The 15,058-nt window shown below is 37.8% G+C and overlaps 1 protein-coding gene across 1 annotated transcript; it reads right to left on the bottom strand.

Moving 5' to 3' along the window:
• Positions 1-4,029: 4,029 nt before the first annotated feature.
• Positions 4,030-12,582, bottom strand: LOC124393319 (glutamine-rich protein 2). The gene is made up of 15 exons (XM_046861093.1): positions 12,453-12,582; positions 11,658-11,762; positions 11,446-11,505; positions 10,504-11,218; positions 10,183-10,262; positions 9,952-10,103; positions 9,146-9,251; positions 8,945-9,067; positions 8,750-8,824; positions 8,497-8,652; positions 8,109-8,203; positions 7,551-7,616; positions 7,251-7,307; positions 6,896-7,008; positions 4,030-4,213 (listed from the first exon to the last, which is right to left on the bottom strand). The coding sequence occupies exons 2-15, from the start codon at positions 11,748-11,750 to the stop codon at positions 4,158-4,160; spliced, it is 1,947 nt and encodes a 648-aa protein (XP_046717049.1). The 5' UTR covers positions 11,751-11,762; positions 12,453-12,582; the 3' UTR covers positions 4,030-4,157.
• Positions 12,583-15,058: the final 2,476 nt, after the last annotated feature.

Below are 15,058 nucleotides of genomic sequence, written 5' to 3'. Positions count from 1 at the left end.
ATAAACATTTATTGAACACACTAAAACCAAATGTTTTTTTAACATAAATATGAATAAAAACAGACAGAAATATTATTCCAGAATAAATCAACTTAAACTTTAAATAACTTAAAATATTTTGCTCTCCATAAAAATATATCCTTTCAAGATTATTCAAGAAATATGAACATGCTGCAAAAAAAACCTGAAAAAAAAAAATCAATAAAAATTGTGCTTTTAAGTAAACGTTAAAATAACAACAAATCAAAACAATCAGATTTCCTTGCTCTTATGGCATTTTTTTTTTTTTAAATAAACAAACTTTAAATAACTTTAAATATTTTGCTCTCCATAAAAATATCTCCTGTTAAACACAAGACATCTCACACCTTCATCATGCAGCTCTTCAGTAACTCTCCCTCAGTAAATAACCGACTGATGTGACTCTGATTTCTCCTCTGTTTTCACACCAGCTTCACTTTGTGATTTTGCTCTGGTGAAAAACATCTGCTGAAATGTCAGATTCTTCTTTAACTCTTTTACTTTCTGTATCTTCTGCTCCGCATTCCGGTTTTTCAGCTTCTCCTGATGTTTTGTCTCGTAGTGTGTCTTAGATTCAATTCCTTCATTACAGCCACATTCGCTCCACATATAAGACACACGGGTTTACCGGCAGTGTCTGTAAACATATACTCGGAATCCCATCGGTTTTGAAAGGCTTTGTTTTCAGAATGAACTTTTCTCTTCACCACTGTGAGGGGCTTCACAATCTCTTTACAATAGGGTTCAATACATCAACAGAATCTCAACTAGATCGACGCTGGAATGTTCCCAGGTCGCCTAGAGTTTGGTAAGGCAGCTGAAGTGCTGCATTATGGGATCTGTAGTTTGTGTTATCAGCGCTTCATATCGCCGGGCCATTAATAACAATAATAATAGATCTATATAAAATCATCTCGCGGGTCAGATATGCCCGCAGGCCTTGAGTTTGACACGTGATCTAGAGTGTAACGGAACATTGATTCTAGACATTCAGTGGCCCAGTCAAGTTCTGTGGGGTCAGACAGAGATCTAATGAAATGTTGATAACTCTTAAAATTCTGAAAAAGCTGCTTTGAGACAATGTCTGTTGTGAAAAGCGCTATAGAAATCAACTACTGCTGTAGTTGATGTGAATGTACACTTAACACAATAACATGGCGAGGTACTTATGCTATGACTGGGGCAGATTTCAGAAGAGACAAGGTAATGATCCGAAATAGCTTCACTGTGGAATTTCTAAATTTTTGTTTAACTCCATGCAGCAGACAGTCGGTTTAGCCTGTTACCTGGCCTTGGCTCTGGACAGTCCCCGATTAACTAGTGCTGTTCTGTGACTGTGACCTATACTACAAGAAATGAGAGCAGCACCTTCCCAAGTGAAATGGATACCGTCCCACCCTAACAGGCACTACTTGCCCTCAAAATTGCTCCAATTATCTATGAAGCCCATATTGTTTTTGAAGCACCACTCGGACATCCAGCAGTTCAGCGACTATAACCTGCTAAATTGCCTGCCTCATTAGAATGGGGCCAGAGCATATTACAGACATTTGTTACTCCCTTGGGCGAGCCTTAGCATTGGGTTGGGGGGGTGATGCTAACTCCACCTAGGGCATCCAGACTTTCCCCTGCAGAATCTGGACTGACACTCACTAATTCTCTCTAGACTTTGGATGTGCTTTAATGCTAGGTTCTTCTCAGTCAGAGCGCTAACTAACTTACACTTCTCACAGAAAGAATAATCGCTAGTGATGAAGAAAGACTGACTAAACATGGCACACTTCACACAGTGAATGAGCTGGATGCTCGCCATATCAGAGAAATTAAGTCATGTCAAGGCAAGTTTATTTGTATAGCGCTTTTTACAACAGACATTGTCTTAAAGCAGCTTTACAAAAATCAACAGTCAAGGTGAATGATGTGCATTTATCCCTGATGAGCAGCCATGGCGACTGTGGCAAGGAAAAACTCCCTTAGATGTTATGAGGAAGAAACCTTGAGAGGAACCAGACTCAAAAGGGGACCCCTTCCTCATTTGGGTGACATCAAGAGTTTGATCATAAATCTTTCTTTTTTTTTTTTTTTTTTTAAATATATATATATATATATATAATTTTTTTTTTTTTTTATATATATATATATATATATATATATATATATATATATATATATATATATATATATATATATATATATATATATATATATATATATATATATAATTAAACGCCAACACAAACACGAAATTCGCGGGAACAACAGGAAGCTACGCCACACGGCTCAACAGTGCCACCTCAGCCAATGATCAACTTCATATGTAGGTTGAAACTCTGTCATTAACTGAAACAGAAACAGCTGTGTAGGAGCCTTAAAACTAGGTGAGAAACTGCTGAACTCTGCTACCAAGGTGAAGTTGTAGATACTTATATCTATATTCATACTGCATCAGTAAAGTCTCTCCCAGGCAGAGATTTCAAAGCAGACTGGGGTTTGAATATGAGCTGTTATTTTTAATTGTTTTACAATAATAGAACGTCTAAACAATGAAAGAGACAAATATATCATATTTCATCAATGTTCTCTCACCCCTACTAAATACCAGGGGCAGTGAGAGATAAGAGATAAGATAAGAAAAAGAAATGCAAATATATAAAAGAAGAGAGACATAAAATAGTATACAGTATATACACAACCCAATGTATAAATACAAAAGAAGAAGTAGAAAAAAAAAAAAAAAAAAAAGAGAGACCACAAGTAAGTAGTTAAGCTAACATATAAATTGCACACAGGTAATATTGCACGGTTTTAAAATCTGTGTTGTTATTGCACGTGTTGTTTAAAATACTTTGTTATTGTTATTATTGCAGTTAAACAGTAATAACAGTGTGTATTCTGGTGACCGTTTCACTGGGAGCAGCTTTGATTGTAAAGTCTAAGGGAGCTGCTGCAACAGGCTGCCACTTGGGCGCCACATGCATATATAAACTTCACGTACATGCATATAAAAACCTCATGAACTCCAAGTTATTTTCTTGGATAACACTCATGGGTGTAAATCCCGGGGGGGACAAAGGGGACATGTCTTCCCCCATCCGAGAGTTGTCCCCCCAAAAAAAAAAAATTTTAAAAAATATCGCACTCTCTATTGTGAAAATATATGTATGTATACCTAAATAATTGTGCAAGTAGAAAAAAAACGCAAAAAATGCATTTAGAAACAGTTGAGCTCCCCCTTCGACTTGGAATAATGTTAACATTAACGGACACAATTAGCATATTGTTTATCTGTACATTTACTAAATGAGCACTGTGCTACATCCGAACTGACCCCACTGTATTCTTTTGTATAATCAATTTCTATTCTGTTCTTAAGTGTCTTCATTAATTTTAAATAAAAATGTAAAACTTTTTTTATTTAATTCTTTGTTTTGCTTTGTCATTGAACCTAAGAAAAACTTTGAAAATAACCATAAGGACGCAGTCTCCATGCTACAATAATAATGATAAAAGCAAAGATTTTCCCTGTGGGGACACTGTGTCTTTATAAGTACAATTTGACTATTATTTGTGTCCCCTTTAAAAATTGCTCATGAGAAATTTTATATTTATTGTCCCCCCCCTACTGTGAAATGAAATTTACTCCCATGATAACACTGATGCCTCATTCTTCTGCCAAGCCATTTCTCCTTACCTGTTGCACATCAGGCAGAGTGTGAGGATACTGTAAGATGCAAGATGTCTCTAATTTCCTGCCTCAGCAGGACCTTTTCAAATGTTTCTTCTTGAGCAACTTGCAAAGATCATGACTTCCAATGTTAATTTAGTAACATAACATAAGTATCTTTAAGAAAGCATGCACGATGTCAAACTAAAAAAGATCTTTCTAAAAATCTGCTTTTTCACCATCAATCACGTTGGTAAAAAATGGGAGAACTGCATAATCAGTTTGTACAGTTGTGATTTAAGTGACTCTTATCACCCAGAGATGGAACAAAACAGAACATCTGCTCATTTAACTGGCATTTACTACACATCCCATTATAAATTTTTTTTTTCCTTGTGTATGTGTTATTAATGATGTAGCAATGCGGTGTAGATTTTCTGTGTGACGTCACTGAACAAACTTGCCATCTGTTCTATGGTATGGACTCTTCTGGGATCCACAGCTTCTCTTTCTGTATGGAGCCTGTACCTGGGAAAACATAGGTAAATGTCAGAGGGTCATGTCTCCTTATAACAATAATGTAGTTCTGACAACACAATATTTGAAAAGCACTTTACCCATCAGGTTTTATACAACCTCAAAGTCAGAACCGATTTTGAATTCGTATTCCATACCGAATATGCAATAAACGTAATGATTTTGAATACAAGACAAATGCAAGAAATGTTGTTTAAGGCATATTTACTTTGATTTACAGTCACTCTAATAGAGGAAAAGACTAAGGCATTTAAAACTCACATTGCATATGTCTCAGAAATGATAAAACATGGATGCTCACATTAAAGCTAATGTAATCTATGCTCTTTATATAGAGTTAGAACTTTGCTAACTTTTAAATGTTGATTTATCAAAATATAATTTCTGTGAAACCCCCCCCCCAAAAAAAAATTATATATATGACCCTATAGACAGTGAGGAAAATAAGTATTTGAACACCCTGCTATTTTGCAAGTTCTCCCACTTAGAAATCATGAAGGGGTCTGAAATTGTCATCGTAGGTGCTTCTCCACTGTGAGAGACATAATCTAAAAAAAAAAATTTCAGAAATCACAATGTATGATTTTTTAACTATTTATTTGTATGATACAGCTGCAAATAAGTATTTCAACACCTGAGAAAGTCAATGTTAATATTTGGTACAGTAGCCTTTGTTTGCAATTACAGAGGTCAAACGTTTCCTGTAGTTTTTCACCAGGTTTGCACACACTGCAGGAGGGATTTTGGCCCACTCCTCCACACAGATCTTCTCTAGATCAGTCAGGTTTCTGGCCTGTCGCTGAGAAACACGGAGTTTGAGCTCCCTCCAAAGGTTCTCTATTGGGTTTAGGTCTGAAGACTGGCTAGGCCACGCCAGAACCTTGATTTGCTTCTTACAGAGCCACTCCTTGGTTATCCTGGCTGTGTGCTTCAGGTCATTGTCATGTTGGAAGACCCGGCCTCGACCCATCTTCAATGCTCTAACTGAGGAAAGGAGGTTGTTCCCCAAAATCTCGCAATACATGGCCTTGGTCATCCTCTCTTTAATACAGTGCAGTCGCCCTGTCCCATGTGCAGAAAAACACCCCCATGATGCAACCACCCCCATGCTTCACAGTAGGGATGGTGTTCTTGGGATGGTACTCATCATTCTTCTTCCTCCAAACATGTTTAGTGGAATTATGACCCAAAAGTTCTATTTTGGTCTCATCTGACCACATGACTTTCTCCCATGACTCCTCTGGATCATCCAAATGGTCATTGACAAACTTAAGACGTGCCTGGACATGTGCTGGTTTAAGCAGGGGAACCCTCCGTGCCATGCATGATTTCAAACTATGACGTCTTAGTGTATTACCAACAGTAACCTTGGAAACGGTGGTCCCAGCTCTTTTTAGGTCATTGACCAGCTCCTCCCGTGTAGTTCTGGGCTGATTTCTCACCTTCCTTAGGATCATTGAGACCCCACAAGGTGAGATCTTGCATGGAGCCCCAGTCCGAGGGAGATTGGCAGTCATGTTTAGCTTCTTCCATTTTCTAATGATTGCTCCAACAGTGGACCTTTTTTCACCAAGCTGCTTGGCAATTTCCCTGTAGCCCTTTCCAGCCTTGTGGAGGTGTACAATTTTGTCTCTAGTGTCTTTGGACAGCTCTTTGGTCTTGGCCATGTTAGTAGTTGGATTCTTACTGGTTGTATGGGGTGGACAGGTGTCTTTATGCAGCTAACGACCTCAAACAGGTGCATCTAATTTAGGATAATAAATGTAGTGGAGGTGGACATTTTAAAGGCAGACTAACAGGTCTTTGAGGGGCAGAATTCTAGCTGATGTTAGAACAGGTGTTCAAATACTTATTTGCAGCTGTATCATACAAATAAATACAGTGGAACCCGCTTATCTCGCCCTCGGTTACCTGACAACCCTATTAAGTCGACGTTTTTGAGGTGGAACCGCCAAATTCTCACTTTGTCTAAGCATTTTTTATCGGTTATGTCTTTTTTTATGTCGCCGAACCCTAATATCTCGAGCACAAGGGGGGAAAAATTTGCTATTTAACGAAGGTTATCTCGGTGCAGCCGCAGAAGAACTCGCGAAAGTGTCGGAAAAAATCAAGCCTTACAGCTGCTACAGGTGTTGTATTGTATACTGGTGAATCTCTGCTGTTAGTTAGTGCACATATGCCTTTTGATGTTAAATGTTATGCGATGAACGGGAGGTGAAAGCCGCGATTGGCGCGGAACGTGTGATGACCATCCAAAATCATAGAATGACACACATCTCACAGTGGAAATGCACCTACGATGACAATTTCAGACCCCTCCATGATTTCTAAGTGGGAGAACTTGCAAAATAGCAGGGTGTTCAAATACTTATTTTCCTCACTGTATATATTTTATGTTGTAAAGCTCATTACATCTTGATTTATTTGTGGATTTTATTACTGATTACTGATGGAAAAAGCGAAATTACAGTAAGCAAAGAAACACAATGAGTGCACTAATTATAAATATTATCCTACAGTATATCATTTACTATTGTGTTTGCAAAATTCAAGGTAGTGGTTGAGAATTTTCACCACCTGCTGCTGAATGTCTCACATGACTTTTGCTATCGTTACATTATAAACTGGGTTTCTAGTATTGGGAATTAGGTTAAGGATAAAAGTGCGTCTTACTTGCTCGTAAGCGGTTTATAGGCGATCTCATGCCGTCTTGATATTCTTCTGAGACTTTCTTATCCAAAGCACAGGTGTCAGGCTCTTTGGCAAAGTGTGTGCCTTTCTTCAGCCTGGTAAAATGAAAAGGCTGAAGATTAATTACTGATGAACAAATAGTGGATTATATAAAAAAAAAATATTGAAAATTTTCATAGAATAATCAGAACTAAACTTTCTTATATATGCATACAATCAGATAATTGTGCTGCTTCCTTTGTGTTGGTGGATTACATTTTCTTATCACAAGAGATTTGTTTAACCAGGATATCAACTATAACTATATAAACTAAACTATAAACAAAATGTTCGTTACCTCTTATGAATCTTTGAAGGTGGTAAATTAGGAAACTCTGGCAATACTACCAGGTGTCTGAGAGTATCCAGGGAAAGAGATTAAGAAACACAAGACAAGTTTAAAAAAAATAATAATAATTATAATAATTTTATATATATATATATATATATATATATATATATATATATATATATATATATATATATATATATATATAGATAGAGAGAGAGAGAGAGAGAGAGAGAGAGAGAGAGAGAGAGTGTAAACAGTCATGTAGAATACATTTGAATGTATTTAAAGCGGGAAAAGCACACATACGGTCCTGGAGTTTGCAGATCAACAGCACGATCACAGGAGAGGCAGTTATACCTCGTCAAAAGTTTTCTGTTAAAAAGAAGGAAAAAAGATATTAGTATAAGAAGAAGAAGAAGAAGAGACTGACAATAATATGATTCCATGGTTTCACAAGTCAAAAGACTGACTGCTGTAATTTTATGGGCTGTATTCTACAGATTCACTTGATCTAAACTTCAATATAGAGGAACATAAACAGAGGCCATAAACAAAAACAAGAATGTCCCTGCATCAGCATTGCAGTAGGTTGGCTGGTAAAAAAAAAAATAAAAATAAAGGCTGTTGATCATTATGAGGTACTACTACTTGCTCCAATACATTACCTAAAAATGTTAAGCACAATGGCACAAAACTTGTTTAAAAAAAAAAAAAAAAAAAAAAACAACCTGGCTTAAAATGGCCAAGCACACACTGTACATTCGAGCAGGAAGCATGAAGCTACAACTGAAACCCAATCCACATCATAACATCTTTAAGAGTTTATATACAAAAGGAGAAGCTGTGAAGGATTCTTTCCCATACTTCTTAAAACCAGCAGCATCATCTGCTTTTGGAACATCTAGTGCTTTCTGAAAGTTCATCTGGAAAATCTTCAGCTGCTTCTTCAGAGGGTCAACCTGAAATCAAAGGCACACAACATTGAATCAGGTCTGTATCCAGACATTAAGACAGCAGTGCACATTTTGTGTTGGTTTTTGGTCTAGTATTTGATTTGTTACGCATCAACTTACCAAGTAAAAATGAATTTTTATATTTATATAATATAATATAATATAATATAATATAATATAATATAAGATAGATAGATAGATAGATAGATAGATAGATAGATAGATAGATAGATAGATAGATAGATAGATAGATAGATAGATAGATAGATAGATAGATAGATAAGAGTTTATATATTCACATTGAGTTTAATTTCAGAGCGGATCTCATCAATTTTCAAACAATTCTCTTCATGGTCTGTGATGATGCTGATAAGCTCGTGATGATCCTTGTCCAGCTTGTTTGCTGTTGTATCATACAGGTGGACCTTGGCCTCCAGAGCCTCCATGTCTGATTTCTGAATATGGGAGAAACATTTCAGTCTTGAAAAGTGACAGGATAGACTTTATATGTTAGATTATATACGATAGTGTGCTACAGTTTAAGACACCTACAATGTCTTGTCCGATATTTATTGCGGCCTTATCTGCCTTGTTCTCAACCAGCTCCTTCGTGGTCTTGTACAAATGCTGAGAGATACATGCATATTAGTTCATAGTACATATTTCCTATGTGAACAATAGCAGTGATACAATAGCAGTCTTTTGCTGTATTTTCTGCACTTTAATACAAAACTCAGTGTTCATTACCTTGATGTGACCTTTTTCCTGCATGTGATCTTTCATTAGCTGAGTGGTTGTTCTGTGAAGCTCGTCACACCTAGCCTGGAGTTGTAGCACAACTCTCTGCATGTCACTAGTCAACTCAGTGCCCTGGTGCACACATTTTTATTCACACATTATCAGTAACCATTCAGCTTGATTAATTAATGTTTCTTTTCTGGTTTATACCTCAACTGGAATTTCCTTTTCGATGCTTCCCTTCTGTTTCTCAATGGAAGTCAGCAGCTCCCGATACATATTTTGCATGTCCTTCTGCAGCTTCTGGACTGCGATCCTGTATAAATATGTGTGACCGTGTGAGACAGATTATAAGGATGTTTTTACCAGACAGCTGTACCACTGAGTACAGCTGACTGTTCTCTACAGTTGTTGTTTTTCTCTCTGTTCAAGTTTTCACATATACAATTATTTCTTCTGAGATTAAAGTAACCCTGAACTCAAAACTATGCGCTTGGATCTTTTGGATGGCTGACTCTGGATATATACGGTTCTGATGTACCTCTGTGAAACGTGTTTGTGAAACGTGTTTGACAAAGTCCATCATTGTAAACTACAGCTAATGCAGATAATTGAAATTCTGAAATTTTACATTTTGACAGAGGCTACTAACCTATTAGCAATTACCTAAAGAACCATCTATTTGGTGATCCGCATCTTTGGTAAAGCAGAAAAACATGAAGGTATATTCATGATTAAGTGAATTTTAAAATAAACGGTTTCCCAAAGTTGAAGGCTTGAATACTAAATGATTAACTGAATAGTGTCACTTTGATTGACAGAAAGAAGGTGAACTGTGCAATCCCACCAACCCAATTAGTATCTCTTTGTTCCATGCCACAGAGAGCTTTGGTATCATTATGCCTATCTGCCAACCAAGATAACTAACAGTAATACAATGGACATAATATAAGTATTTTTAAATAACGAAAATTGCTCCCAGTGCTGTTTTGTGTGGACCTGAGAATAGAATTTACCTAAGGTCAGCTTGATGAAGCTGCTGCTCCGTTCCAGTAAATCTGTCACTGCTCTGGCTTTCTGTTGTCTCAGATTTGGCAAGCTCCTTACCTAATCCTGAGCTTCCTGACATGTCCACAGTGCCCTCAGCCAAAGACTCAGTCATAGATACCTGTCATAATGTAGACTCTCAGTTGTGTATATGTGTAAGCGTATGTATACATATAGGAGGGCAAGTGTCCTTTTATTACCATTGTCCTTTCGTCCATTACATCAGACATTGAATGAGCTTTTAGTTGATTAACTTGGTCCAGTAGTTTTTTTCTTTCTCCTAAGAAAAAAGTAAATACGGAAATATTAATATATGCTTTTCCAGATTTAGACAGCTTATACATCTGAACAACAGGAACACTGGCACTAAAACTAGTATACTTTTTTTTTTTTTTATTAATGCCCCCACATTACTGTTACAAGGTTACAAATGAATTTAATATAATTATATACTATACAGATATTTTTATTCTGTATTGGTAATTGAGTTTTATTTGCTAAATTTAAAGTGCTATAGTCACCTTCTAGGTGGTTCATACGAGCCTCCAGACTGTCAAGCTTCTCCTGTAGTTGGTTTACATCCAACAGAGATCGCTGGGAACTGGGCTCTGTTTGCTGTGGACTCACCATGGCTGCTCCAATGTTACCTTCTAGGTGTTTCACAAGAGCCTCCAGGCTGTCAAGCTTCTTCCATATTTGGTCTACGTCCACCAGAGATTGCTGGGAACTGGGGTCTATTTGCTGTTGACTCGGTAGAGGCGCTCCAATGTCACCTTCTAGGTGTTTCACACGAGCCTCCAGACTGTCAAGCTTCTCCCATAGTTGATTTACATCCACCAGAGCTCCCTGGGAACTGGGGTCTATTTGCTGTTGACTCGATAGAGGCGCTCTAACGTCACCTTCTATCTGTTTCACACGAGCCCCAAGGCTGTCAAGCTTCTCCCGTAGTTGGTTAACGACCATCAGAACTCCCTTGGAATTAGGGTCTGATTGCTGTTGACTATAAACGGGCGTTGTAATGTCACCTTCTAGGCACCTCAGTCGAGCCTCAAGACTATCCAACTTCTCCCGCATTTGATATACAATCATCAGAATTTTCTGTGTCTCCACCCCAGTGTTGAACTGGGTCAGGTCCTGGCTAAGTGGCTGAGGCATGGCTTCTTCAGATATGCCCGGGATAACGAACTCTGTACTTGTATCCAAGAGCTGAGTTTTACTAACATAATCTTTTAGTTCCTGGTGAAAATGAATCATATATCCACTTTTAAGTAATATTGAGAAGACACAAGCACTTCATCAAGATCTATTTGCAATGCAAGAAAACAAGAATTTCTTATTGCTAAACATATTAGATGGCATGTTAATCTCTAAGTGATTACAACCTGTTTTATCTGTTTCAATTTAAAGCTTGTTATACATTATACACTATTCAAACTGTGTAAGTTACACATTTATCAGCATACCTTCATTATACTTTCTTTCTGACAGTCGAGAGTGGCCTGCACATGCTCCAAAGTCACTAACTGAAGGGAGAAACAAGATTTTGAGCAGATCAAGGGTTCTTTTGATTTATTTGTTTTGCAATTTTTATCCTATAATTGCATTTGTTACCAACAACAATTATATTTTGACCATGCAGGAGGTAAGAGATAAAAAGCAGTCTGTATGTGGTCACCTGTGTAATCTGATTTTGAAGTGACTCCACTTCTTTTTTCAGGCTGTAGGTCTTCTCCTTGAGGTCCTGATTTTCTTTAAACAAGTCTTGCATAAGATCAGAACTCTAAGAACAGAAGGTACAGGTTTTCGGATACTTGTTGTTTTATGATAAGTCTTTGTTTACACCCAAGAAGCATTCTGTAGTAAATTATCCATTATTACAGTAAGTTCAGTGTGTATAAAAGTGTTATTTAATTCTTTGAGCCTTTATTACAACAAATATAACAGGGTAGAAGACTTCAGTAGTAACAAAACATTAGTGTATGCATAAAATGAGTCCAGAATAAAGAGGTGGGAAATAAAGTACAAATACTTCGTTACTGTACTTAAGTCGATTTTTCTGTTATCAGTACTTTTTACTTGTACTCATTATATTTTTACATAAATATCTGTACTTTCTACTTCTTGCATTTTCAAAAACAGGCTCATTCTATTCTGTTTGGTGAATTGTCAATATTTGTTCTTCTCACTGACGCGGTTTTCTACGACGGTGTTTTAGGTGATTTTCAAGTTGTAAGTGGAAATGTTTAAGTCCTTGATAGAACAACCCCCACCCCAAAATGTTTGAGTTTTACACACAAACATCTTATAAAACTTCAAGTTTATTTCTCGTAAATGTGTTTTTTTCTTGCAATCTTCTAAATTACACTCGGAGATTCCCTTTCATTTTTTATTTTATTTTATCCCATAGTCGCTCTAATACACTATTAGCCATCTTTGCCAGAATATACAGAATTAGAGAACGGAGTCTTACCTCGGACACGTTTTCCTTCTGATCCTGCACTTGTCCCCTCGGGAGTTCCTTAGCCCTGTCACCTTTTTGTCCCACAGGAACCTTCGTAGCGCTTTCCTCCACTTGTCCTCTCGGGAGCTCCGGAGCACTTACCTCCACCTGTCCCCTGGGGAGCTCAGCAGCACTTTCCTCCACTTGTCCCCTCGGGAGCTCAGCAGCACTTTCCTCCACTTGTCCCCTGGGAGCTCAGCAGCACTTTCCTCCACTTGTCCCCTCGGGAGCTCAGCAGCACTTTCCTCCACTTGTCCCCTCGGGAGCTCAGCAGCACTTTCCTCCACTTGTCCCCTCGGGAGCTCAGCAGCACTTTCCTCCACCTGTCCCCTGGGGAGCTCCGGAGCACTTTCCTCCACCTGTCCCCTGGGGAGCTCAGCAGCACTTTCCTCCACTTGTCCCCTGGGGAGCTCCGGAGCACTTTCCTCAATTTGTCCCCTGGGGAGTTCCGGAGCACTGTCCTCCATTTGTCCCCTCGGTAACTCAGTAGCACTGTCCTCCATTTGTTCCCCCGGGAGTTCCGGAGCACCGGACTGTTCCAGTGCGGCTTCTTTATCACGCCCCGGCCGCGGGCCTTCGACCTCGCGCCAGGCGTGCTCTTCGCTCCCATCCTCGGCATCAGTCTCGGTAAAAAGATGTGTCACAATACCGTGCAGCAGCGAACGGAGGGCTTTAAAGTTGACTGATCCGCATTCTAGAGAGTCGATGGAAAGGTTTATTAGTTCAAACAGACTTTCTTTAGACATTTTTGTTTATTTCCAATTAAACATGTCTAATCCAGTCCAGGTGATCCGCTCTCGCCAGCGAGTAGTTCTGCGAATCAGCCGCTGCCGCAGTGATCAGCGGTTATATTGCCTCCGCGTGGGAGCAGACAAGCTCAATGACGTCACAGTATTGCGCTGAGATGCACCTGAGCTGCTAGCTAGCGAGATTCACTGTGGAAGCTAGTGGGAGCTTTAAATACAAACAAAAAAGCGAATATTACTAAAAATGTTTTATATATATATATATATATATATATATATATATATATATATATATATATATATATATATATATATATATATAACGGCAGATAAAAACGCGGTTTGCTTAATGTATTCACAGTTCTAGCTCTTCCGGTTTTCCTGTTTGGATGCCGAATACAAACTACTGCCACCTTCTGGTAGAGTTATGATCTCTACCAAGTTTTTCTCTTCAAAAAGTTAACAGGCAGTGAACTAGTGCTAATCCAATACTTTGTCTGTGTGTGTTTTACAGCACATAATAAATGTTTTAAAGAAGTATTATCATTTTCAATTTCATATCATTTTATTGTATATTATTATAAAACAACCTGCATACAAAATTTACAAGGCAGAACGATCACTACATGGGCAATCTTGTTTTTTATACAGTAATTCCTCGATACTTAAAGCCACAGAAAGCACAAAAGAGAATGCTTCATGTATCAAGCTTCACTGTGAGAGTCGCTTTTGAGTTCCGAGCATGCGACGAGCGACGTAACCGCAGCCAACGAGTACCGAGGTATAACTGTTTTTCCACATTTTCTGTCATGGAAAAAAACAGCACAGACCCCTACAAAGAGACCTACAGTGAATATAAAATGTCTACACACCCTTATAAAAATGCAGTTTTTTAAAAATACAAAGACAAAAATAACAACATAAATGTCAGACTTGTTAAAACTGGTGATCTTTCAACAAACAAAAACAGCTACAAACAGCGACCTCTTCAGTGCAAACATGAGAAGACAGGTACAAGGTACAAGTGCAGAGAGGTCAAGTCAAGTCAAGTCAAGTCAAGTCAAGTCAGATAGATAGATAGATAGATAGATAGATAGATAGATAGATAGATAGATAGATAGATAGATAGATAGATAGATAGATAGATAGATAGATAGATAGATAGATAGATAGATAGATAGATAGATAGAACTTTATTGTCATTGCATTGTACACAGGTACACAGCAACGAAATGCAGTTTGGCATCTACCAGAAGTGCAAAATCTAGCAATCGTGCAAAAGTGCAGATAAGTATTTAGCTTATATACAGCAAGTGATATATATGTAAGGCAAGTGATATATATGTAAGAACAGAGTATACACAGTGGTACACAGTACACAGTAAAAACGAGACAATGTTCCTCCAGAGCCCTGGTGCTACACTAAAACAACATAGAGCTACAACACATAACACAAAGCTACATAAAGTGCATCAAGTGCAACCTAGTGCAAACAGTGCAGACGAAAAACAGTACAGTACATTTTATAGTTATATTTATAGATATATAGTATTATTGGAAGAGATTGTTGCTGCCTGTTGCAGCTGTGTGAAAGTACACACACTGCCCTTTAAAAGACTCTTATAATACTTGTTGAAAAAAAAAAGATTTTTCACTAACAATAAACATACACTTGCCCAAAGCATCCAAAAACGTATTAAAAAGTATGAAATGTATTAATTTAAGGTACGTTTATCTGCATCCTAACATTTTTAATTGTGGCCTCATCCAGGATGAAGCTCCTGGATTTAAAATGAAAACTCTCCACACTTATTTTGTGACTACAGGTTA

The sequence above is a fragment of the Silurus meridionalis genome, chromosome 1, assembly GCF_014805685.1.
Source record: "Silurus meridionalis isolate SWU-2019-XX chromosome 1, ASM1480568v1, whole genome shotgun sequence".
NCBI classification, from domain to species: Eukaryota; Metazoa; Chordata; class Actinopteri; order Siluriformes; family Siluridae; genus Silurus; species Silurus meridionalis.
Note: the sequence above shows the minus strand (reverse complement) of the source record. Positions and strands in the feature narration are given on the sequence as shown.